The sequence below is a fragment of the Misgurnus anguillicaudatus genome, chromosome 12 (assembly GCF_027580225.2).
Source record: "Misgurnus anguillicaudatus chromosome 12, ASM2758022v2, whole genome shotgun sequence".
NCBI classification, from domain to species: domain Eukaryota; kingdom Metazoa; phylum Chordata; class Actinopteri; order Cypriniformes; family Cobitidae; genus Misgurnus; species Misgurnus anguillicaudatus.
This window is the reverse complement of record NC_073348.2, coordinates 38,660,602-38,684,835: the sequence shown is the minus strand read 5'-3', so window position 1 is coordinate 38,684,835 and position 24,234 is coordinate 38,660,602. Positions and strand designations below refer to the sequence as shown.

General features: G+C 36.0%; 3 protein-coding genes across 6 annotated transcripts in view; all 3 read right to left on the bottom strand.

Annotated features, from left to right (window-relative positions):
• Positions 1-1,023, bottom strand: part of ttc28 (tetratricopeptide repeat domain 28) — a 299,276-nt gene extending 298,253 nt beyond the window's left edge. The window contains exon 1 of one of the 2 annotated variants that reach the window (XM_073874582.1): positions 458-1,023. In XM_073874582.1, coding sequence (XP_073730683.1) covers positions 458-487 — 30 coding nt within the window. In that variant the 5' untranslated portion in view covers positions 488-1,023. The remainder of the gene's footprint in view (positions 1-457) is intronic. The other variant, XM_073874583.1, reaches the window with a different exon arrangement.
• Positions 1,024-1,373: 350 nt separating this feature from the next.
• Positions 1,374-11,207, bottom strand: pla2g3 (phospholipase A2 group III). The gene is made up of 7 exons (XM_055207507.2): positions 10,646-11,207; positions 5,277-5,409; positions 4,955-5,089; positions 2,640-2,950; positions 2,424-2,553; positions 2,193-2,312; positions 1,374-2,115 (listed from the first exon to the last, which is right to left on the bottom strand). The coding sequence occupies exons 1-7, from the start codon at positions 11,205-11,207 to the stop codon at positions 1,905-1,907; spliced, it is 1,602 nt and encodes a 533-aa protein (XP_055063482.2). The 3' UTR covers positions 1,374-1,904.
• A 2,777-nt stretch (positions 11,208-13,984) lies between these two features.
• Positions 13,985-24,234, bottom strand: part of rph3aa (rabphilin 3A homolog (mouse), a) — a 40,324-nt gene continuing 30,074 nt past the window's right edge. For all 3 annotated transcript variants that reach the window (XM_055207505.2, XM_055207504.2, XM_055207503.2), the window contains exons 11-17: positions 22,193-22,302; positions 21,671-21,797; positions 21,520-21,576; positions 21,278-21,429; positions 21,050-21,131; positions 20,781-20,877; positions 13,985-17,097 (exon numbers count right to left, since the gene is read on the bottom strand). In XM_055207505.2, coding sequence (XP_055063480.2) covers positions 16,964-17,097; positions 20,781-20,877; positions 21,050-21,131; positions 21,278-21,429; positions 21,520-21,576; positions 21,671-21,797; positions 22,193-22,302 — 759 coding nt within the window. In that variant the 3' untranslated portion in view covers positions 13,985-16,963. The remainder of the gene's footprint in view (positions 17,098-20,780; positions 20,878-21,049; positions 21,132-21,277; positions 21,430-21,519; positions 21,577-21,670; positions 21,798-22,192; positions 22,303-24,234) is intronic.

The window sequence follows — 24,234 nt, the reverse complement described above, 5'->3', positions numbered from 1 at the left end:
TTCATGAAGTTTATGTTTCCAGTCATGAATATTAACAGACTGAAACATTTAATCTCATTGGATAATTACAGGAGTCTGTGATAAAATGTCATGATTTGTATTATGGAAGTGTTATATGCAAAAATAATTTCCAGAACTAACTTATACCATCTGAACTCAAAAACAACGACAGTTGTCAGCGAGACATTAAACCATCTCAAGCAACTCACATTGTGACACTGATCTAATAAAACTTTATTTTAACAGTCATCACTGTAAAATAATGCAGAAACAAACCCAAAAACTCCATGCAACCCTGCATGAAAACAAACTCGACTGTAATACTTTAATGCATGCGGCTTTATTGCAAGAAACGCCAATCGGTGACAATACACTGCATCATTTACCTCATGTTTACATAAACGATGTGCACGAGACTACAAATTCTCAGAGTTCACACCATTCTGTGTTTGTTTACCTTTTCTCGTCTCGTTCCTTCTTTCTCCATCCTGTCCTGTGCTTTACTATCCAACAACTATTTCAAACTTTCATCCATGATACTTCACACGTCCCGAATCCATGAGAAAACGCTTCCTTCCTCAAAAAGCGAACTGACTTCGGTTTTATATATCGCGCTTTATTCCGCAGATTTTGAGCAAGAGAGTCACACAAACAGACGCTCAGCAGCTGTTAAGTAAAGTTATTCTTCCAGAGGAAAGTTCGCCATGTTGTCAAATCCGCTTTTCTCTTACAGGCTTTTGCTCTCCTCCCGGTAGAGGCGGTTCTGATGCTTTCGGTAGTTCAGGCCTTCGGTTGCTATTTGTGACATCAGACAGGAGTTGAGTTACCTACTGTGACTAGTCCTGTGACTGACTCAAGCACCACTAGTGAGCCAACTTCACTGACATTTTAAAAACAAATGATTTGTAGATGTTAACATTTTTGGCTAATTGTGAGGAAATGTATATTTTTACAGGAAAAAAAACATCATCTTCACTGGATTACGTTATATTTGCAAAACACACAAATTGTGCCTTTGTCACCATGGTAACCGGGTTTCCGCCTCAGTAAGTTACAGCGAATGTCAAAGCACAACAAATTTGTTGTTCTCCTTATAAGCCTTGGATTGCAATAATGTATTTATTTATTTATTTATTTACTGGTGTCTGGTGGTTAAAGTGTCGTTACCAAAGTAAACTTTAATATTTCATTTTTTCCCCTTCAATACGATATTAATATTATAGCATATGTAAAAAAAAATCATATGTATTTTTTTATGGATTGTTATCGTTTTTGTGGTATTGTTTTCAGTATTATTTAGTACCGAGAAAATTATCAACATTATTAAATTACATAAAATCAGCATACAATAAAGTACTTGAATCAGGAAAAGAAAATAACGAATAACGTTTTTTATTAAAAATATTTATTTGCTATTTACAAATTCACATACATTTACAAAATTAATTTACATGCAGTGAAGACTCAATCGGAAGGCTGCATCCTCCAGAGGTCGCATATGTAGGCTGCATACGTCATAACGACGTTTTATTTCAGAATATTAACAATTATAAAGTTCACTATTAGTCTTATCGTAAATTGTTGTAATATGCTTATGACTTGTAAATGCTTAAATAAATCAGGCTTGATGACGTATGCAGCTCCGGAGGCTGCAGCCTTCCGAATGAGAATCGGCCTGACAGACTGTACTCTGCGCATGCGCGATTGAGTTCCCGAGATGCCTGAGGAGAAGTGGGAATATTTCTTCGTCTCATCAACAGAAAATTGACAGTATGACAGTAAGTTTTGACATGATTAATACTTTTAATTTTTTTATCTTTACGTTGTTGGTCAACATTAATTCAAATCTGTCTATATCTGATAATCGTTTTATTCTGTTTCTATACTTAAACTCAAAATAGATATCAGGAAATTTGTTGAGTAACTGAAGTTCTGCGTAGTTTATTGTGGATCCTGATACATTTGTTGCGTAATCTGACTGTCGAGTTTTTTCTCTTGGATCGTTTCAGATTTATTCTCTTGAGTTTACGATTGAAGTCCACTAGATGTCGCCCTCCCGTCGTGTCTTTTCTCCAATGCTGGATAAATGGCGCATCTGCTTGAGTTTTAGAGCAACTAAATGGGAGAGAGACAGTTTGACAAAATGCTAAGTAGTCTCGTTTATTTTTAACAAACCATTTATCCATACCAACCTGGTGGCCTCAGTACAGTTTTCAGACTGAGGCAGAATAAAGCAGGATTGTGACACAAAGGCCATTAACAGTGAATGCACAGGATCAACCTCATCCATACTGGAGATTTTTTGGGCAAGCCTGTGAATGCAATATACCTTTTTTAATGAAAATAAGGGGTAGACAAGGTTTGCTTTTATATGCTGAATTTGCTCAATTTTTTGTTTAGTAAGATATGAAATACACATTCACCTGACAGTACAGTTACAGTGATACATAGTTCTGAGATCGGGGTTTCGTAGACCGAATTTCTCCTGTAAAGCAGGGATCTGTAAATGGCAAGAATCCAGGTCTCTGTAGCTGTCACATATTTCAAACTCACCTATGAAACCAAAACAGATACATTTTAGAGGATGTTAAATGAAATTATTTATTTATATATTATTTATATAAATACATATATTTCACCTTTTTGCTGTATGTGCATATGGTGTGGCAGTGTTGTCTTCGGTGTGTCTGTTGGTACCAAGAAAGGTTTTGGGGACCATGGTGTTGTAACAGATGGCCATGGCGATACCGGATTCAGCTCTTCACTCCTGGACTCATTGGCTTGTTTTGTAAATGATGCTTCCGAGTTTTTGGTGACCTGATTTTCTCCATACGTTATTGTCTGATGAAAGTTTTTTTCCAGAATATCTTTGTCTGTTTCCGGTATCGTGTCAGTGTAGTTTCTCTGACCTTTGATCACAGCATATTGAGCGAGTTTGGAAAATGCGCACCTGCAGTTAAAAGGAGAAACATACTGTGATTTACTTGTTTACACAACATTTCGATTTCCAAACGTCAGCACATTCACTGTAAAATATAATTAGTTAACTTTACTTAGAAAAGGTGAGGACACCTCCTGCCTTAAAGGTTCAGTGTGTACATTTTAGAATGATCTTTTGACAGCAATGCAATATAATATACATAAAAATGCAACCTCACCACTAGATGGCACTAAAATCTACACACTGCACCTTTAAAATTTCAAAGTTATTTAGTTAGCAATACTTGATAGCATTTGTAGAGTAAACTTAAATCATTAATTAGGTTAACTCTCGGTTTCATTTAATTGAGTAATGGGGTCTTCCAAAAATGTTTATAAGTTTACTTAACTTAGTGTTCATGTAGACTGTAGCCTACTTAACGGGATAGTTCACCCAAAAATGAAAATTCTCCTATCATTTACTCACTCTCATGTTGTCACAAACATGTATAAAAGTCTTTGTTCTGATAAACATGATATTTTGATGAATGTTTGTAAACAAACCATTAATGAGCCCCATTCACTTCCACAGTATTATTTAATCCTACTATAGAAGTGAATGGGGCTCATAATTAGTTTGGTTACAAACATTCCTCATTCTTTTGTGTTCATCAGAACAAAGATATTTATACAGTTTTGTGACAACATGAGAGTGAGAAAATGATGACAGAATTTTCATTTTTGGGTGAATTATCCCTTTGATTTGTTATGTTCAGTTTGGTGCACTAAATTATATTGTAACACAAAAATTAATTGAGTAAACTTGTGCATACTGATACTGTTAAGTAGCATTTGCCAGTTAAGTAGACATTTAAAGGAACACGCCCACATTTTGGGAATTTAGCTTATTCACCGTATCCCCCAGAGTTAGATAAGTCCACACACACCTCTCCCACCTCCGCGCGCGCTGCAACTCCGTCCGACGCAGCCCCCGCCAGCCCAGCCCAGCACAAAGACCGGAAGTGGGCGGCTCCAGCCAGCACACTGCCCCCAACAAGCGACAAAACAACGCGATCATTTTCCTATTTATGTGTTGTGATTTGTATAGTCAAACCGTGTACAAATAACAAGGTGATATGAGACACAGCGATCTTTTAACAGTATACATACTGAGAACTATATTCTCTGAAGACGAAGCACTGCCGCATGGGCGGAGTGATCTGCTCGCAGCACACGAGAAGCCCCTGGTGAGGAGCAGAGAGTTCGGTCAGAATTGTGCAAATCACTCCGCCCATGCGGCAGTGCTTCGTCTTCAGAGAATATAGTTCTCAGTATGTATACTGTTAAAAGATCGCTGTGTCTCATATCACATTGTTATTTGTACACGGTTTGACTATACAAATCACAACACATAAATAGGAAAATGATCGCGTTATTTTGTCACTTATTGGGAGCAGTATGCTAGCTAAAGCCACCCACTTCCAGTCTTTGTGCTAAGCTAAGCTAGCGGGGGCTGCGTCAGACAGAGTTACAGCACGCACGGAGATGAGAGAGGTATGTATGGACTTATCTAACTCTGGGGGATACGGTGAATAAGCTAAATTCCCAAAATGTGGGCGTGTTCCTTTAAGTAGCTACATGTGACCCTGGACCACAGAAGCAGTCATAAGGGTCCATTTTTTAATGGTTTGTTAGGATAGGACATTATTTGGCTGAGATGCAACTAATTGAAAATCTGAAAAAAAAATCAAAATATTAAGAAAATCATCTTTAAAGTTGTCCAAATGAAGTCTTTAGCAATAAATATAATAAATTGATATATTTATGGTATTTTTTAAAATATCTTCATGAAACATGATTTTTACTAAATAGCCTAATGATTTTTTTGCATAAAAAAATCTATAATTTTGACCCATATAATGTATGGCTATTGCTAGAAATATAACCGGGCTACTTATGACTACTTATGAGCATTTCTTTACATTCACACATAAATAGTTCAGAAAAAGCTGAATCAAATGAAATTGATACATACCTGCCCCACCACATTCTCTTTGCGCACTGCATCCTATGCGAGAACTCAAAGCAGCGCATCTTTAGCATATTGAAGTAGCCGTATCCCACCATGTTGGACACGGTACTGTTTACTCCCATAAGACAACGGCGGAACCTGAATTGATATCACAAGGCCTCATTACACAGAGATATGATACAGCAGCTAGTTTCTCATGCTCTGGGTAATGTAAGAAGCTGGCTCTGTGAAATAAAGCTCCCTTCAATCATAATAAACACATCTCATATTACACACAAGGGCACTATAGGATAAGTCTTGTTGGGTTGTATGAAAGAAATCATACCTGTTATCACAGTCGCAGTGAGATAAAGTGAATATGTTTGTGTTGAAGACGCCGTGTTTAAATGAGAAAGATGCAATGGTGTCCTTACAATGATCGTGTTCTCGGCAACATTTATCGGTTTCTTCAAATAAACCTGCAAGGAGGTGAGAGAATAGTTAAAAACAAGAACCAAGTACATATGCTAAGTTTTTACATCTACTAAATCTTATCTATGTATTCTATCCACTATAAAGAATGCTAGGTTATTTTCAATCCAGTGTTGGGTCAAAAAGGGACAGATTTAACCCATTCAAAATTAACCCAGAAAATTTTTATATTTTATACAACAGGTTAAACCATAGACTGTAAAAATATGGACATAGTGTCCGTGACGTCACCCATAGGTTTGGGAAAAGCTTTTTTGAAGCCAATAGTAGACAGTGCCTGTCTTCGCCATCTTGGCATCGTGTCAGCACAAATCACTCGCAATTAACAGAAAATGAGTAAAGAGGCGGGATGTGGGTGAAGCTGAAGTGGTTGCTGAAACCACGCCCACCTAGTAGCTTGGCAGTAGTTACAGCAGTGACAGTTCACCCATCACACAATTGGCCACACCCTTAATTATGCAGAACTTTAAGACTTAATATAATTTTAATGGATGACTTATAAAGAATTACCCCCTTCACAATTGTAATTAAGGCAAAATTAGGTATACCGACCAAAAACACTTTTTGCACCAGGTAAACATTATTTTCTGCTGTAAAGTTGGGCATTTTAACAAGGGGATCTATGGGATTGACTCTAGTGGCCAGTTGATGAATTGCAGTTTAAGTCACTTCCGTGTTGTCTTCACGTTATATTGGAAGGCTGCCCCATGGTTAAAACAACCCTGTGGGTTGGGTTCAAATTGGTTGAAAATTGATTGAGTATGGGTTGAAAATAACCCAAACATTTTTTATAGTGTAGTTATGTAGGCATTAACAATAGTCTTGTCTTCAATAGTCTTCACGGTAAAGCTCAGAAGGTTGCCCTTTGGTTAAAACAACCTAGCAGGTTGGGTTTAAATTGGGTTGAAAATGGGTTGATATTGGGTTGACAATAACTCAACATTTTTTATAGTGTGAATATGTAGACATTAACAATATTCCTATCTTCAATAGTCTTCACGATAGAGTTTGGAAGGTTGTTCCTTGGTTAAAACAACCCAGCAGTTTGGGTTTAAATTGGGTTGAAAATGGGTTGAAAATAACCCAACATTTTTTATACTGTGAATATGTAGGCATTAACAATATTCTTGTCTTCAATAGTCTTCACAATATATTGGAAGGTTGCCCCTTGGTTAAAACAACCCAGCAGGTTGGGTTTAAATTGGGTTGAAAATGTGTTGATTTTGGGTTGAAAATAACCCAACATTTTATAGGGTAGTTATGTAGGCATTAACAATAGTCTTTTCTTCATTAGTCTTCTTGATAGAGTTCGGAAGGTTGCCCCATGGTTAAAACAATCCAGCGGGTTGGGTTTAAATTGAGTTGAAAATGGGTTGATATTGGGTTGAAAATAACCCAACATTTTTTATACTGTGAATATGTAGGCATTAACCATATTCTTGTCTTCAATAGTCTTCACAATATATTGGAAGGTTGCCCCTTGGTTCAAACAACCCAGCAGGTTGGGTTTTAATTGGGATGAAAATGGGTTGATATTGGTTGAAAATAGCCCAACATTTTTATAGTATAGTTATGTAGGCATTAACAATAGTCTTTTTTTCACTAGTCTTCTTGATAGAGTTTGGAAGGTTGCCACATGGTTAAAACAACCCAGCGGGTTGGGTTTAAATTGAGTTGAAAATGGGTTGATATTGGGTTGAAAATAACCCAACATTTTTATAGTGTGGATATGTAGGCATTAATAATATTCCTGTCTTCAATAGTCTTCACGATAAAGTTCAGAAGGTTGCCCCTTGGTTAAAACAACCCAGCAGGTTGGGTTTAAATTGGGTTGAAAATTGGTTGATTTTGGGTTAAAAATATCCCAACATTTTTTATAGTGTGAATATGTAGGCATTTACAATAATCTTGTCTTCAATAGTCTTTACAATATATTGGAAGGTTGCCCCTTGGTTCAAACAACCCAGTAGGTTGGGTTTAAATTGGGATGAAAATGGGTTGATATTGGTTGAAAATAGCCCAACATTTTTATAGTGTAGTTATGTAGGCATTAACAATAGCCTTTTCTTCAATAGTCTTCTTGATAGAGTTCAGAAGGTTGGCCCTTGGTTAAAACAACCCAGCGGGTTGGGTTTAAATTGAGTTGAAAATGGGTTGATATTGGGTTGAAAATAACCCAACATTTTTTATAGTGTGAATATGTAGACATTAACAATATTCCTATCTTCAATAGTCTTCACGATAGAGTTTGGAAGGTTGTTCCTTGGTTAAAACAACCCAGCAGTTTGGGTTTAAATTGGGTTGAAAATGGGTTGAAAATAACCCAACATTTTTTATACTGTGAATATGTAGGCATTAACAATATTCTTGTCTTCAATAGTCTTCACAATATATTGGAAGGTTGCCCCTTGGTTAAAACAACTCAGCAGGTTGGGTTTAAATTGGGTTGAAAATGGGTTGATTTTGGGTTGAAAATAACCCAACATTTTATAGTGTAGTTATGTAGGCATTACAGTAACAATAGTCTTTTCTTCAATAGTCTTCTTGATAGAGTTCGGAAGGTTGCCCCATGGTTAAAACAATCCAGCGGGTTGGGTTTAAATGAGTTGAAAGTGGGTTGGTATTGGGTTAAAAACAACCCAACATTTTTTATACTGTGAATATGTAGGCATTAACCATATTCTTGTCTTCAATAGTCTTCACAATATATTGGAAGGTTGCCCCTTGGTTCAAACAACCCAGCAGGTTGGGTTTTAATTGGGATGAAAATGGGTTGATATTGGTTGAAAATAGCCCAACATTTTTATAGTATAGTTATGTAGGCATTAACAATAGTCTTTTCTTCACTAGTCTTCTTGATAGAGTTTGGAAGGTTGCCACATGGTTAAAACAACCCAGCGGGTTGGGTTTAAATTGAGTTGAAAATGGGTTGATATTGGGTTGAAAATAACCCAACATTTTTTATAGTGTGGATATGTAGGCATTAATAATATTCCTGTCTTCAATAGTCTTCACGATAAAGTTCAGAAGGTTGCCCCTTGGTTAAAACAACCCAGCAGGTTGGGTTTAAATTGGGTTAAAAATTGGTTGATTTTGGGTTAAAAATATCCCAACATTTTTTATAGTATGAATATGTAGGCATTTACAATAATCTTGTCTTCAATAGTCTTCACAATATATTGGAAGGTTGCCCCTTTGTTCAAACAACCCAGTAGGTTGGGTTTAAATTGGGATGAAAATGGGTTGATATTGGTTGAAAATAGCCCAACATTTTTATAGTGTAGTTATGTAGGCATTAACAATAGCCTTTTCTTCAATAGTCTTCTTGATAGAGTTCAGAAGGTTGCCCCTTGGTTAAAACAACCCAGCGGGTTGGGTTTAAATTGAGTTGAAAATGGGTTGATATTGGGTTGAAAATAACCCAACATTTTATAGTGTGAATATGTAGGCATTAACCATATTTTTGTCTTCAATAGTCTTCACAATATATTGGAAGGTTGCCCCTTGGTTCAAACAACCCAGCAGGTTGGGTTTTAATTGGGATGAAAATGGGTTGATATTGGTTGAAAATAGCCCAACATTTTTATAGTATAGTTATGTAGGCATTAACAATAGTCTTTTCTTCAATAGTCTTCTTGATAGAGTTTGGAAGGTTGCCACATGGTTAAAACAACCCAGCGGGTTGGGTTTAAATTAAGTTGAAAGTGGGTTGGTATTGGGTTAAAAACAACCCAACATTTTTTATACTGTGAATATGTAGGCATTAACCATATTCTTGTCTTCAATAGTCTTCACAATATATTGGAAGGTTGCCCCTTGGTTCAAACAACCCAGCAGGTTGGGTTTTAATTGGGATGAAAATGGGTTGATATTGGTTGAAAATAGCCCAACATTTTTATAGTATAGTTATGTAGGCATTAACAATAGTCTTTTCTTCACTAGTCTTCTTGATAGAGTTTGGAAGGTTGCCACATGGTTAAAACAACCCAGCGGGTTGGGTTTAAATTGAGTTGAAAATGGGTTGATATTGGGTTGAAAATAACCCAACATTTTTTATAGTGTGGATATGTAGGCATTAATAATATTCCTGTCTTCAATAGTCTTCACGATAAAGTTCAGAAGGTTGCCCCTTGGTTAAAACAACCCAGCAGGTTGGGTTAAAATTGGGTTAAAAATGGGTTGATATTTGGTTGAAAATAACCCAACATTTTTATAGTGTAGTTTATGTAGGCATTAACAATAGCCTTTTCTTCAATAGTCTTCTTGATAGAGTTTGGAAGGTTGCCCCATGGTTAAAACAACCCTGTGGGTTGGGTTCAAATTGAGTTGAAAATTGGTTGATAATGGTTTGAAAATAACCCAAACATTTTTATAGTGTAGATGTGTAGGCATTAACAATTTTCTTTCTTCAATAGTCTTTTGATAGAGTTTGGAATGTTGCCCCATGGTTAAAACAACCCAGCGGGTTGGGTTTAAATTGAGTTGAAAATGGGTTGATATTGGGTTGAAAATAACCCAACATTTTTTATAGTGTGGATATGTAGGCATTATCAATATTCTTGTCTTCAATAGTCTTTACGATAGAGTTTGGAAGGTTGCCCCTTGGTTAAAACAACCCAGCAGGTTGGGTTTAAAGGGGTTAAAAATTGGTTGATATTGGGTTGAAAATTTGTTGATTTCGGGTTAAAAATATCCCAATTTTTTTTATAGTGTGAATATGTAGGCATTTACAATAATCTTGTCTTCAATAGTCTTCACGATAGAGTTTGGAAGGTTGCCCCTTGGTTAAAACAACCCAGCAGGTTGGGTTTAAATTGGGTTGAAAATTGGTTGATATTGGGTTGAAAATTGGTTGATTTCGGGTTAAAAATATCCCACATTTTTTTATAGTGTGAATATGTAGGCATTTACAATAATCTTGTCTTCAATAGTTTTCACTATATAGTTCAGAAGGTTGCCCCTTGGTTAAAACAATCCAGCAGGTTGAGTCAAATTGGGTTGATTTTGGGTTGAAAATAACCCAACATTTTTTATAGCGTAGTTATGTGGGTATTAACAATATTTTTGTATAATCCCATTATGCTTTGTTTCAAATAAATGCTTATCTTTATTTAATGTCAAAACTTTGCGGTTTTAAAACTTTGCTAATCCACTACGTAACATGTATTTAGGTAATAATGTAATAATATCTATGTAATAATTGATGGCTATATCCCTACATACCCAGGTCAGAAAAGTTAGATGCCCGATTTCCAGATCCACACCATACAGTTCCTGGAATCATCCATGATCGCTTTGAGCGGCGAAGCTTTGGCCTTGAACTCTTCCCAATGTCCAGTTGCACAGATCCATCGAGGTCAACACTCCTGAGGTCTCTGGTCTTGTGTACAGACACTGTAAATCCCTTCATATTACCTGCAGTCTGACAGGGGCCATCGGGTTCAAACAACTCACTGATGTTAAAGCGGACATCAGAGCTTTCCAAAAAAGAGGTACTTGACGAATTCATACACCTGGACAGGTAACCCTCAATAACAGATTGTTGATTGGTTATGATGCAACTGAAAACTCTGTTGTTTTTGCTCCAGATGCTGTCAAATAAGAGAAGAGATGTCGGAGTCTTTCGGAGAAATGCATAATGTGTTTGCTCATCCGAAGAAGATTTTGTCCGAAAACAGAAAGTGTTGTTTTTAAAGTTTAAAGTGTCAAAATGTTCAGCACTGGAACGGTCAAGAAACAGCACGGAAATACACAGAACCACCTGGAAAAGGTGAATGCTTTTCATTTTCTTTAAGTTATCAAAGTGATCAATTTCCAGGAATGACAAAAGGAATAACTTTACAGGACTTAAATGAATAGCTGCCAGGTAACATAGTTTTAACCATCAAGCTCTGGCAGATATGAACTCAACCCCTCCTTATATACTCGCATCTGTATGTCAGATTTCTTTAGTTTTGTGGACTCATGGACACATATGAACCAGACAGATGTGGTGAGATAATACATGAGGGGGTGTGTTTGGTAAATACAGACCTAGAAGCAGCGATGTGCGTACACACACTTACATAAAACCATGATTGTAATCCCACACACGAGTATTATCTTATTTGCCGATCGCTATCATTTTTATTAGTGTCAACAATGACCACAGCTATAAACATTTGATATCTTATTACACATGATGAAACTATTCTTTACAACGCGACAAAAAGATTCAAATTCCATGTGGGAGGAGAAAGAAACATCCGATTCAATACGATTCCAAGCGTGCATTCAGATTAAATTAGATCATCATTACACCCATGCATTATTATTCTTATGCTTAATGGTCATAAAATATTAAGATGTTGGAAACATTAAGACATGCTTGTTCATATAGCATCCTCTTCTTACAATAAATTATGAAATGAGTTAATGCTTCATAAAGTTTAAGTTGCATTAATGCAGCAGCAAGTGACTGCAGTGTTTACATTAGGATGCAAAGGTCACTTAAGTTTGGTGTGCGTGTCCATCTGTTCTGATTGGTGCAAACCTCACCTGATTAGCACAAAGTTTTTTCCATGTCACGATTGGCTGCCGTCCTAATGGAGCACTGCAGTCATGATGATGTGATGTAGTTTGGTAAGCCAAAACCATGAAATGAGTTTATTTTTACACTGCAGGTTCCCAAAATCAATTGTTTGGGTTTTTGGTTTTGGTGTGTGATTAACACAAGCTCAAGATATTTATCTGACATAAAACACACCAATACCTCACTCACCTGATTTTGAATAAGGTGGTCTTGAATAAGGTGGTTGCTAACAAGTTCTTTTAATGTCATCATGCATAGAAATCTAGGAAAAACACAATTCACCGTCCAAAAATGTGAATGGAGATTTATGAATCTCGATCTCTATGAATGGAGTAATTCCTTTCCAGGGATTTTCTTTTAAAATGTTTTAATAAAGTTAGTTAAGTTGTTGAAAGCTTGATGAAATCGAGAATGGAATGGTAGTTCGCTTATAGCAAAAGGTTAGCTTTTTATTTATTGCAATTTTATTCAAAATAATAAATGTGTTTATTTGTGAAGATTATCTCGATGATCTTGATAAATTTTTTTGCATGTTAAAAACGTATGGAAAAATCCTTGTTGAGGGAACCAATGTGATGCTACATTAGGTACGTTTACATGCAACCTAATGATCCATTTGGAATCGTATTGATGGCTTAGTCAGATGGAAAAGCCTTCATGTAAACACCTTAATCAATACGATTGAGGTTGATCAGATGCAAATTTTGATCGTATTGAAAGGGGTGGTGTAGTCCAATCTTTGATCCAATCATTAGGAGAAAAGTACGCATGTAAGCATGTGAATCGTATTATTTTCTCAATCGGATGCAGAAATGTCTTGTGCACATGCGCACATTATATTTACCTCTTATTTACGTATCACATGATTCTCGTCACAGAAACATGCAATAGCAAGACAATGGCAATGCATTATTAAAGTAATGGGGTCACGTTGCAGCGTTCATATCTTTCATAACATTACATGAAGCAATAATATAGCGTTTTGAAAAGTTTTCTTTCCTTATATCTGAAAACTTCTTAAGAATAACTTTCTCCAACTCAGCTTCGCCTTTGTATGAAGCGTTGCCAAGTCCTCTCCTTTTTTTCGGACTTTGGGCTACTTTTAAACATTTCAGTGAGTTGATTTTTTCCTGCGGGTTAGAGATGAAACGATTTTGTTAATTAGTTATTGGTATTTGGGCTACTTTTGCGTTTTGATACCAGATCTGGCAACCCTGGCTGTTTTGGGTTCAGATTATGAATGTACATGTAAACAAACATTTTAATCAGATTGCAATGTTTAAGGTGCATGTAACCTGCACTCGGATTAAATTCAGTCGGAATGACAAAATTTTGTGCATGTAAACATACAACCAGACGTTATCGCTTGAGCACTCTATAAATTAACCATTCAGGGTCACTGGTCGTCTTTCCTGGGTGCAATTCTTACAAATGACAAAAAAATTAACTAAATAATCTTAATGTTTTTTATTTAGCTGATCCTTAAAAGTAAGATTTTTCAAAATGCTTTTCATTATCTCTTGACTCAGTTTGGGAATTTATTTCTTTGTATTAAGAGGTAATTGTTGTATTGAGATGCTTATGTATACACCTTTACTTGAAACTTTAGTTTTATGCCAAAAATATCAATGCATGTCAATGTCTTTAGTTCAAACGCTTCTCATTTCCTAACCTGTCCTCGGCACATATCTGAATGTTTTGTATAAGTGGCTGTGATATCAGAAGTGTGCCTAGCTTATATGGTTAAGTTAAGCTATTATATAATATAACAAACATGATGCCATATCAGTTATGTTTGAATCTGTCCTCATTGTTGGAAGGTCAGAGATTCGTGAATAACATTATTGAAAATGACCTTGACAGTTAATCCACCAACACCAGAATCAACACAATCCCCCTCCCTTCACGTGACACCTCGTAGAGGTAGCAAACCTCTGAACTTTGTCCCAGATTCCAGTCAGCCTGAGAAAAATCCTGAAGTTCACACAATGTGAAAACAAAGACTTACTGAGGACACTTTATTTGTGCATTTAACAAGCCTGTAGTCATACCTGTGTACAGAGAGGGGCGAGGGAAGTAGGGGTGCTGAGGGTGCTGCAGTACCCCCAGATTTCACAGGATTATAAATGCAACACAAATTTTGGTTCATTTATATTTATTTATTCGGAGTGTCTATTTACACTAAGTGCAAATCGCTTTCTTTGGCACTTACTATTTAACTGCTACACTGTCAAGAGTGAAAAGTTGGACCAACTTAAAAATCACTTCAATTGGTAACACCCAATCCTTTTTAGCTTTTCCAACTTACTTCCAACCTAAAATGAAATTAAAGTGAAATTGTAAGTTGAACAAAATAAAAAATGTAAGTGTTACCAATTGAAGCAATATTTTAAGATTATCCAACTTTTCACTTTTTACAGTGTATAAAACTAAAGTTTTAAAAAGACATGCAGAAATCAACATCTTTAGTGGCGCATGCAATAGAGCAGATAGTTTCTATATCTTGCTTTTGATGTGATGTCCCTGGTTAGAATCCGCCTTTTGCCACATATCACATCAAAAAGGCATCTATTTTCAATAAAACTAAACTAAAAATTAAACTAAAAAAGGTTTCTGTTATTATTATTATTATTTATTTTGTTATTATTTGTTATTATTTTATTGTTTTGCATCCTATTGATGTAAAGAAAATCTGAGGTGCAAAATATATCTGCCAATATAAAGTAGATACACTCTAAAAAATGATTTGTTGGATTTACTTAAAATATATATGCACCATTTTTGCATCACACCCCCCAAGCAATCCCAACCTGGATAATCTCACTCAAAATTAACAAGAAAACTTGTGTTTTATGCACTCACATTTTTAAGTAAAGAATGTTACATGAACTCAAATATTTAAGTTCATATAACACATATTTTCTTAATTTTAAGTAAAATTATTCCAAGTTGGGATTACTTAAAAAGTGTGATGCAAAAATATATATTTTAAGTAAATCCAACACATATTTTTTTATGAAGTGAAGTTGGGTAAAGGGCAATTTATTATATCCAATTCAGCTAACCTGCATGTTTTGGACTGTGGAGGTCTCCTGAACAAAGTCTTTGTCTGACTTAGCTCTTGCTTGAAGCAGAGACCTTTTTTTGCTGTGAGGTAACAATGACGCGCGCTAACCCACTGTGCCGTCCTCTACACTAAACACACACTTGTCAATCATAGTAACAATAAACAAACATTATTCTTTCAAAACAACTCTAAATACAACATATAACTAACATTAACAACATAAATAAAGCCAGCAAACACTAAATCTGACATAAACATAAGAAATCTTTTTAATAAATATTAACCAAAGAAGTGAACATGTCGCAATGCATGCTGGGAACCATTTTTTAAATTGCTTGTTCAGATTACTCAATTTGGCAAGTTGGGTAAATGAATTGGACAAAATTTATATATATATACAGTATATGTCCAGTAAACAAAATAATATTTGTTAGCTGGATGATTGTGCTTATTTCATTCAGTGAACACAAAATAATGAATTGACGCTCTTCAACAAGATAAACTTTGTTACTTAATTATTTTTGTTAAAAGAACATTTTGAAGTTGGATTTTTTTCAGTGCATGGCTATGACAGAGGTCAGAATTTTTGGCTGGAAAGGCATCATGGGAAACTTGCATATCACGTATCAAGTTTTTTCATTTTATTTTTGCATACATTTAAGTTCACCTGGTAACTTAAATTTTTGTGTTACACATACTAAATAAGTAGAGGTTGAAAAGTTATAAATACACATTTTTTTGTGTTTAATCTAATTACTTTAATAAGTAATGGTTGTTCAGCCAACGAATCGTTTTTTTAGAGTGTAACTGTGGAGGCTGCACTCGTGCCCTCATCTTAAATAGTTTAAGATAATTATTTTTAATTTAGAGAGGAAGATTTACAGTGGTGCGGACCTCGGTGCTGTCATAGCTGGTTATATACACAGCACCCCCAAACTAAAACATCTTCCCGCGCCCCTGATTACATATGCAGAAATAAATGAAAACTTATTCACAGTAACATATAGTTGGAAAACATGAATTTCATGCACATAACAACAAAACCTTTTCATATGCAACTGATGCAATATTAAAAAGAGACAACCTGTCATTTACATGTAAATTCAATATACCTCTATTAACCTTTTAAATTCAAAATTTACATTTGTTTCCACCACCTTCCAAATATAAGGTAATATAAGGTAAATATACAGTAAACAAATCAAATGTACTATATGCAGTTAGGTACAATGTTTCAATGCTAAAATTGTACAGCTCAATTTTAGTTAAAGAACTAGCAAGATGATTTGCATGAATATACATTTAATCGAGTCCTTGCGTTAGGGATGGGCGATATTGACCAATATTCATATCTCTGTAATTTTGGCATGAATGGAGATATACGATACATATATCTTAGATTTTTCTACAAAGCGGTATAAATGTTTACATGCAAGTCAAAGCCTCATGTGAGCTGGTTGGACTTCAGTATACATTTCTGACAGAGCTTCTGTTGCAAAGAAGAAGGATCATATCAGACCATACTGATATAGACATTATTGTCTTATCCCGCTTTGATATATCACCAGAACTCGATATACCGCCCAGCCCTACCTTGAGTACTTTTGGTTGTAGGGTTAGATATTTAAGTGACATCTGTATTTATGAGGTTTTATTTTTTAAGGCAAAATATCATACACATACTCTTTTTATTCACTAAAGAAGAACATAACAGCTTATAGCTTTATACTCTGGGTTGGATGACTATATAATCAAAATAGCTTATCACAGGGTTTCAGGAAGCAAAAACAAGGATTTTTTTATCTGAATGAATGTAAAGAATGATCACCTGTCCAACCAGTAGTAAGATAAGGTTTTTGTCAGATGGTATTGTGCGCTATAGGATTTCTGGAGATATTACACTTTAGTCATCAGCCTCAATGTTGTTTTGATGTAAGAGAACATGCCAGCGTTCAATCTTCTTGTCTTTGTTCTTAAGACATTCATACCAGTGCTTCAGACACTCGCCTTTAGCTGTGATACCAAGCTGGCATCCACCTGTGTGAACAAAAGACATGAAGTTACAGTTTAGATGACCTCTATAGGGAATGTTGTGCATTTATGTGGTGCTGGCTAATTGAAAACTTTTTGGATTTATGATGACACAAAATAGCAATTTCAAAGTTAGCCATTACTTATTCATTCTGTGAGTAAAAGTGTCCAACAACAGTTTAAAATATGATGCAATAGTCTTTGAGTGCTCATTTGATAGTTTAGAAGTCCAACTGAAAAAAAATTTAATCCCAATACTTCCCAACAATTCTAAATGAAAATTGGAATTGAATCAGAATCAAATCAAATCAAGAGCTTGTGAATCGAAACTAAATTGAAATCTGCTTCAATACCCAAACCTACTAATTAAACACTCGTTTGAGCTGATTATTGGCAAATGTTTGGCTTTTGTGCTCATCCAGCCTGATCTTACGCAAATTCGTAGGAATTCGTACATTGTGAATCGTACAGAAACATCTGATTATCATAAAAACAATAATGAAACCCCACACCCCTAATCCCAATGTCACAGGGGCAAAAGCAAATTGTATATCTGAATAATAATATAATTGATTCCAATAATTTCCAACAATTCCAAATGAACATCAAATTGTATCAGAATCAAATCAAGAGCTTGTTAATCGAAACTAAATTGAAATCTGCGTCAATACCCAAACCAACTACTAATTAAACACTCGGTTGAGCTGATTATGGGCAAATGTTTGACTTTTTTGCTCATCCAGCCTGATCTTACGCAAATTCGTAGGAATTCGTACAATGTGAATCGTACAGAAACATCTGATTCTCATAAAAAAACAATAACAAAACCCCACCCCTAACCACGCCCCTAACCCCAATGTCACAGGGGCAAAAGCAAATCATACCCATCTGAATAATAATATAATTGATCCCAATAATTTCCAACAATTCCAAATGAATATCGAATTAAATCAGAATCAAATCAAGAGCTTGTGAATCACCAATGAATTGAAATTTGCATTAATACCCATCCCAACTACTAATTAAACACTCGGTTGAGCTAATTATGGGCAAATGTTTGGCTTTTGTGCTCATCCAGCCTGATCTAACGCAAATTCATAGGAATTTGTACAATGTGAATGGTACAGAAAGATCTGATTATCATAAAAAACAATAACGAAACCCCACTCCTAACCACGCCCCTAAGCCCAATGTCACAGAGGCAAACGCAAATTGTACCTTATGGAATAATAATTGATCCTTATAATTCCCAACAATTCCAAATTAATTAAATCAAGAGCTTGTGACTTGAAACTGAATTGAAATCTGTGTCAATACTCAACTCAACTACAAAATATAGCTGTAAGCATCAATACCGGGGTCAAGTCAAAAAGGGCACAGAATGAAGTAAAGTTGAGTTTGGATAAGAAATCTAAGGAAACCTTGATTTCAGATGAAAAAATGTTCTTGCCCACTTCATCCGTCTCTCTCTTATTGAGTTTCTTGGAAAACTAAATCTCTGAAGAAAAAATGTGAGTGGTATTTGCAGTAGCAAAACACGGGTCACAAAATGTGTTGTGTTAATGAGTCAAAAGAGTCCACCCCCATTGTCTCTACAATGATCTGATGCAGAGAAAAAGCTCTTGCAAAACGGTTGCTAGGATATTCTCATTGGTTGCTAGGGATTAAATAAGTATCCACCAATGATTATACTTCAAGCCATCAAAAGAATAATCCATAATGACTCATGATTTTAGATGAAACTTTGCAGTAGTTTTTAAAAATAGCCATTTTCCTATCTCAAAACCACTAGGTGGCGCTTTGACAAAATCGTGCATGCAACCTCAAGACATGACTGTGTTACATCTAGCTTTTTCATGACTTTACACTTTAGTGTAGCGCAGATACATGGTTTTATGACCATCGGGCTTGCTTGATCATTTGTAAGGCCAACTAGTTTTGCAGGCACACCATTTTTTTGTGTGTGGCCTCGGAGTCGGCTCATACATCAGTGTATCAAATCTGGTAAAAAAAATCTAATTTCGTTGTTTTGAGTTATAACCATTTATGTCTTAAAAAAACAAAAAAATAATTTTAGTTTTTTTGCAATTTTCCGCCATTTCTGATGTTCTTCCTAGAGTGGTTTTGAGTTAATCGGAATAACGCTCGCGGAGATATTCACACATGTTTTTTTAAGTGCCATTTTGCTGCGCAGGACTTAGCGTAAGGCGAAACCTGGCATGTTAAGCCCAGGATACACTGCACGATTATTGGCTGTCCCAGACGAAAGATTGCCATCGTTAAACAATCGCCGCGATTTCTGTGATCGTAGCTCTTCATCGGTGGTCCTATGTTGTACAGTGAGAGAGGTTCAAAGACGGCCGTTTTGGTCTTGCGTCCAAATATAGCCTACGATAGTTTTCTGACAGTGTCAGAAATTCCGCATGATCACCGCACAGTGTGTTTGCTGCTACGACCTGCGCGCTGGTATTTGTTTACCACGAGCGCATGCTGGTGACGTTGCGCAACATGTGACGCTGCCACCGAAGCTTCCGTGTCATTATCGTACAGTCTACATGCCTGTCGTACCCGAGTTTAAACGATCCATGTCGCATAGTGTGATAAGTTAATGATCTTAAATGAGAGCAAAAATCCTGCAGTGTATTCCGGGCTTTAGGTATTGTTGGACTTGGCAACGATTCAGTACTCCAATGAAAATACGTCAACCACAGCCAAAGTTAAGGCATGTAAAACATTAGTGTGACCACTTGTTGGTGCTGCGATGAAACTGTGCATGCACCCTCATTTCCTGAATGGCATCACTACTACAAAGTGTTGTGTCAATACATGTAACTTTGGCGTAGATATAGCCTCAAATCCGTTTTTCTACCCAAAATTGGTTGACGTGGTATACAGTATGGAAACGGATTGGCGAATCATTACGAACTCCATAACTTTTTGCCCTGAGTGTTCCTAGATATAGATTTTCGCACAGATTGGACATAAGCTCTAGGAGGAGTTCGAAAAAAGTATGTTTTACGAATAATTTAGCAAAAAAAAAATCTTGACAGGAAATTACATCATAGGGTGCAATCGAATCAACATGAGCCAAGAAATCAGAGGAAAAATAACAACCCCACCACTTAACACGCTCAAAACCCCAATGTCACAGGGGCAAAACCAAATCGTACCCAACTGAATAATAATTGATCCTAATAATTCCCAACAATTCTAAATGAATATCGAATTGAATCAAAATCAAATCAAGAGCTTATGAATCGAAACTGAATTGAAATCTGCATCAATACCCAACCCAACTACTAGTTAAACACTCATTTGAGCTGATTATTGGCAAATGTTTGGCTATTGTGCTCATTCAACCTGATCTCACGAAAATTCTTTCATATTTTATGAGTTGGCTAATTCGTATGATGTGAAAGACTTATGATTATCGTGAAAAAGGTAATGAAACTCCACCCCTAACCCCAATGACACAGAAATGTACAAAAATGTACGGATGTGGCCATACAAATTAATACGAATTCGCCACCTCGTAAAATATGTACAAATTGCCGTGAGATTGCATTGGATCATCTCTTGTGTTTATCACCAGTGTTGTAAATGCAAATAAAAATGATGCATATATTCATATTAAATAGTATTCATTTAAATTTAGAAAATGTATATTTTGTGTATGCATTATATCTTACCGATAAAATCATTAGATTTTCCCATGTCATAATCCCAGACAGAGATATCCAAAGACTTTTTTGCCAGTTCGCTGTGCTTGATGTCGTAGCTGAACTCCTGCAATCACCACAAAACCCCTTCAACTACATTTATAAAAACATTGCACACAGAGTATATTAAAAAAGCTTTCTTTTGTAGAATCAAAACATTGTTGTGATGTTGCATCAGTGTCGACTCTGGCCTTTATTGCTTTATGTTCTGGCAGAGATCGGTTATAAAGAAAGAGTACCTCATTAAACTCCGGGTTTAGAGTTTTCTTCTTGGTCTGAGTCTTACACTTTGCCTTTTTTCCCATGTCAGGCTTCAGACAGCTGCAAAACACAAGAAGTACAGAAACACAAGAACACATAGTACACTTGTCATCTTTAAATACATATGATGAGAGAGTTGAGGGAAAAAAGCAAACACAATGCACTATAGGAAACATTTGGATTTGATTGGCTCTCTTGAGACTCACATCTTTACAAACGGGTCAGAATAGCCATTAGAGTCCATTGCTGCCAGATGAGCACATCGAACCACACCTACGATAAGACGACTTTGTTGACTATTGTAGGTGAGAGAAATCAGGATTCGGCCCCTTTCCTCTGCTTCTTCATCATCTTTTAACTAAAATAAACACACAATATACTATAGCAGATACTTCTTTAAGCTAGTTAAGTATTTACTTATTCAAAGTATGCAATTTTTAATTCTTACCTCCTCCTCATAAAGCGCCATACCACGAGACGCCCCGCCGGCAGCTGAACGTCTCACCTGCATATCAGAAGTGAGTGTGCAATTCAGTGCAATGCAAACAATGGCAAACTCATTACAGTATGTTGTACGCAAGTGTTAACTGTTGCCTTACCGGCACCGCTCTCTCGAGACACACATTGAAGATCTTCTTTTGGTTCAGCTTCAGTTTTTTCAAGACCACCCGCGTCTCGCCGATAAACTCGTTGTGTCCAAACTTGTCTTCATCACTGACAGAAAGCCTGCCAGGAAACAATGAATACTGACCCTTTTCACTCGGAGAAATGTCACGGCTTTAATTAAACCCATTGCAAACTAAATAAATCAATGAGGAATATACAGTCTAAGCATGAAATATTTAAGACGAACTCATTCCTCATAGAAATGACCCCATTGTGCACCACCACCCATAAGAATAAACATTTGTGATCCTGTCTATCAAATCAGGGCTAAAACTCATAATCTGATGATGAGATCTGAAGCATTGAAGTTTAATTACAATCATTGATTTAACTTTAATTTCAATATTTTCACAGAATGCAAATCAGAAAATAATAACTTTATCTGGGTTTTCACAGGCGGGGTCACATTTAAAATCTAAAATGTTTATTGTATTAAATAGGATAAAGTTTTTGACCTGAGTGTTTTTTTCTGCATGTCTTCATTCGTGATGCCATGATAAATAAGAATCTCATTCCACACAGGATTCAAGGTGTTACGAAGCGTCTTTGTTCGTAGCTTGTTCGACTAAAAGATGCAAAGAAATGCATTTCTTAAAGTTTACTTGTAAATATAATTTAAACTCTGCTCTTTAAGATGAAATGGACTACTTGCACAACTACTTCTGTTTTATGCTTAGTATGGCTCAGTTGTTTCTATTTCTCATTTTTTAGGTTCAATTAGTTGAAATTCAGTTCTTAAATACTTTTATTTTACAAATGCGATCTGTATACCTCTGTCCTTCTCAGTAACGGTGTATTCATTCATTGATGATACTTCATACGGTACATGTTCAGCGACAATTAAATGATAACATAAAGGGGTGGTTTCCCACACTGGGATTAGCTTAAAGGAATAGTCTACTCATTTTCAATATTAAAATATGTTATTACCTTAACTAAGAACTGTTGAATCATCCCTCTATCATCTGTGTGTGTGCACGTAAGCGCTGGAGCGCGCTGCGACGCTACGATAGCATTTAGCTTAGCCCCATTCATTCAATGGTACCATTTAGAGATAAAGTTAGAAGTGACCAAACACCTCAACGTTTTTCCTATTTAAGACGAGTAGTTATATGAGCAAGTTTGGTGGTACAAAATAAAACATAGCGCTTTTCTAAGCGGATTTAAAAGAGGAACTATATTTTATGGCGTAATAGCACTTTTGGGAGTACTTGGACTCGCCTGAAAAGTCTGCTCCCCTTCTCACTCTCATAATGGGAGAGGGAGGGTGTTACTGCGCCGAGTCAGAGTGCTCCCGAAGGTGCTGTTGCGCCGTAGAGTGTAGTTCCTTTTTTGAATCCGCTTGGAAAAGCGCTGCGTTTTATTTTGTACCGCCGGGCTTGCTCGTATGACTACTCGTCTTGAGTAGGAGGGGCGTTGATGTGTTTGGTCACTTCTAACTTTATCTCTAAATGGTACCATTGAATGAATGGGGCTAAGCTAAATGCTATCGTAGCGTCACAGCGCGCTTCAGCGCTTACGTGCACACACACAGATGACAGAGGGATGATTCAACAGTTCTTAGTTAAGGTAATAACATATTTTAATATTGAAAATGAGTAGACTATTCCTTTAAAGGCGGGGTGCATGATCTCTGAAAGCCAATGTTGATATTTGAAATCACCTAAACAAACACGCCCCACACATACGCAACCCAGGTAACAATGTTGGTTAGTAGACACGCCCCTTACTGCTGATTGGCTACAAGTGTGTTTTGGTTGTCGGCCCGACTCCCTTTTCCAAAGTGTTTTTTTTTTCAAAAATCATGCACCCCGCCTTTAAGCCAGGACTAGGTCTTAGTTTAATTATGAAATATAACTAGTTTGAACAAACATGCCTTACTAAAACATTACTTGTGTGCATTTTGAGGCAAAAACAAAGGGCACTGATGTATTTTAAGATATGTCAGTGCAAGTTGTTTGCAGTTTGGACAGCTCTTACATTTATTTTAGTCTAGGACTAGTCTAATTCCTGTCTGGGAAACTCCCCCAAAATGTTTGCAAATGAGTTTGCTTTAGTTTAATGTTCAGTGCTGGCCAGTCTTTAAAAATCACGTCAAAATGCATTTAGTGGCATTTAATCTAAAAAATGATAACTACTTTTTACATATAGATTTTTGCGAAAAACAATGTGAATTTACCCCCTAGGACATACCTGTCAATGATACAATAGTGATTCATCAAAATATATTTATTCAAATATTTTATTAATACATGTTATTTTTAGGGCTGTCAAAAGATTAATTGCGATTAATCGCATACAAAATAAAAGTTTGTGTTTGCATAATAAAGTTGTGTGTGTATTGTGTGTAACTGTTATGTATATATATATATATATATATAAATACACACACACACACACACACACACACACACACACACACACACACACACACGTATAAATTTTGAATAAATGAATAGAAATTGTATTTATGTATCTTGTTTTAATTCATATATAA

Bases quoted from the DNA above. Each gene is read 5' to 3' on its own strand.
- pla2g3 (XM_055207507.2), bottom strand. From the start codon at position 11,207: ATGAAAAGCATTCACCTTTTCCAGGTGGTTCTGTGTATTTCCGTGCTG. The intron at 5,090-5,276 runs GTATGATTTCTT...ATATCAATTCAG, and splicing joins CACTGCGACTGTGATAACAG to GTTCCGCCGTTGTCTTATGG. The intron at 2,951-4,954 runs GTATGTATCAAT...TTTTAACTGCAG, and splicing joins AAGAGAATGTGGTGGGGCAG to GTGCGCATTTTCCAAACTCG.